General features: G+C 36.1%; 1 protein-coding gene across 1 annotated transcript; it reads left to right on the plus strand.

Moving 5' to 3' along the window:
* Positions 1–216: 216 nt before the first annotated feature.
* On the plus strand, positions 217–1,140 carry LOC107059632 (uncharacterized mitochondrial protein AtMg00810-like). Its single transcript, XM_015306350.1, has 2 exons — positions 217–309; positions 802–1,140. The coding sequence occupies exons 1-2, from the start codon at positions 217–219 to the stop codon at positions 1,138–1,140; spliced, it is 432 nt and encodes a 143-aa protein (XP_015161836.1).
* The last annotated feature ends 265 nt before the right edge of the window (positions 1,141–1,405 follow it).

Raw genomic sequence — 1,405 nt, forward strand, 5'->3', positions numbered from 1 at the left:
AAGAGCATACAATCAGGGGGAACACTAAGTCAAGATACTGGTCACATTGAAGCATGAAATGTTGTAGATACCAGTGAAACCTCTCAAGGATTGACTATAAAAATCTACAATTATCAAGGATCGCATCCAATTGATAATGTTCTTACAGACCTAACCTCTGGAATCACTACCAGGTCAGGCTTGAAGAACTTATGTGCATTTCAATCGTTAGTGTCTATGGTTGAACCCAAAAAAGTGGAGGAGGCTCTTCTTGATGAAGATTGGACACAAGAAATGCAAGAGGATCTTAATCAATTTGAAAGAAGTAAGGTATGAAATCTTATTCCACCACCTGAAGAGAGAACATTGATTGGAACAAAATGGGTATATTGGAACAAGCTGGATGAGAATGGAGCAGTCAAAAGAAACAAGGCAAGGCTAGTGGTCCAGGGGTATAATTAGAAGGAAGGAATCGACTATGATTAGACCTTTGCTCATGTGGCAAGACTTGAAGCTATTCGATTACCTATTGCATTTGTTGTTTTTGAAGAGTTTACTCTTTATCAAATGGATGTAAAGAGTGCATTCTTGAATGTATATTTGAAAGAAGAAGTATATATAAAACAGCCACCTGGCTTTGAAAATCCTGAGTTCCCTAATCATGTCTATAAGCTAGACAAAGTTTTGTATGGATTGAAGCAAGCTCCAAGAGCTTGGTATGAATGACTATCCAAGTTTATATTAGACCATGGCCACACAAGAGGTAAAATTGACAACAAACTTTTTCTAAAAACAAATATAAAATACTTATTGATTGTCCAGGTATATGTGGATGACATAATATTTGGATCTACAAATGGTCTAATGACTCAAGAGTTTTTTAACCTTGTGAGTGGAGAGTTTGAAATGAGCATGATGGGTGAACTTAATTTCTTTCTTGGATTACAAATCAAGCAAATACCCACAAGTACCTTGATTCATCAACAAAAGTATGTGAGGGAACTACTCAAAAAGTTCAACATGAGTACTCATATTGCTACTGCTACTAAGTTAAACTTGGATGAAACATGTGCATCTATTGATCAGAAGATGTACAACGGAATTATTGGGTCTCTATTGTACCTTACTGGAAGTAGACCTCATATCATGCTTAGTGTTTGACTGTGTGCCAGGTTCTAAGCAAATCCCAAAGAATCTCATCTTAAATCTGTTAAAAGAATTTTCAGGTATCTCAAGGGAACTAGTGACCTGGAACTTTGGTACTCCAAAGGAAGCAACTTCAATCTTGTTGGTTATATAGACGCATCAAAAAAGACTTTTCGAAGCGCGGAATCCCAGAATGGAATCATTGCTATTTATATAGTAAAAATCCTATGCAATATAAACGAACAAAACACATTGATATAAGACACCATTTTCTGACAGA

This window comes from Solanum tuberosum, unplaced genomic scaffold (assembly GCF_000226075.1).
Source record: "Solanum tuberosum cultivar DM 1-3 516 R44 unplaced genomic scaffold, SolTub_3.0 scf00029, whole genome shotgun sequence".
Lineage (NCBI taxonomy): Eukaryota > Viridiplantae > Streptophyta > Magnoliopsida > Solanales > Solanaceae > Solanum > Solanum tuberosum.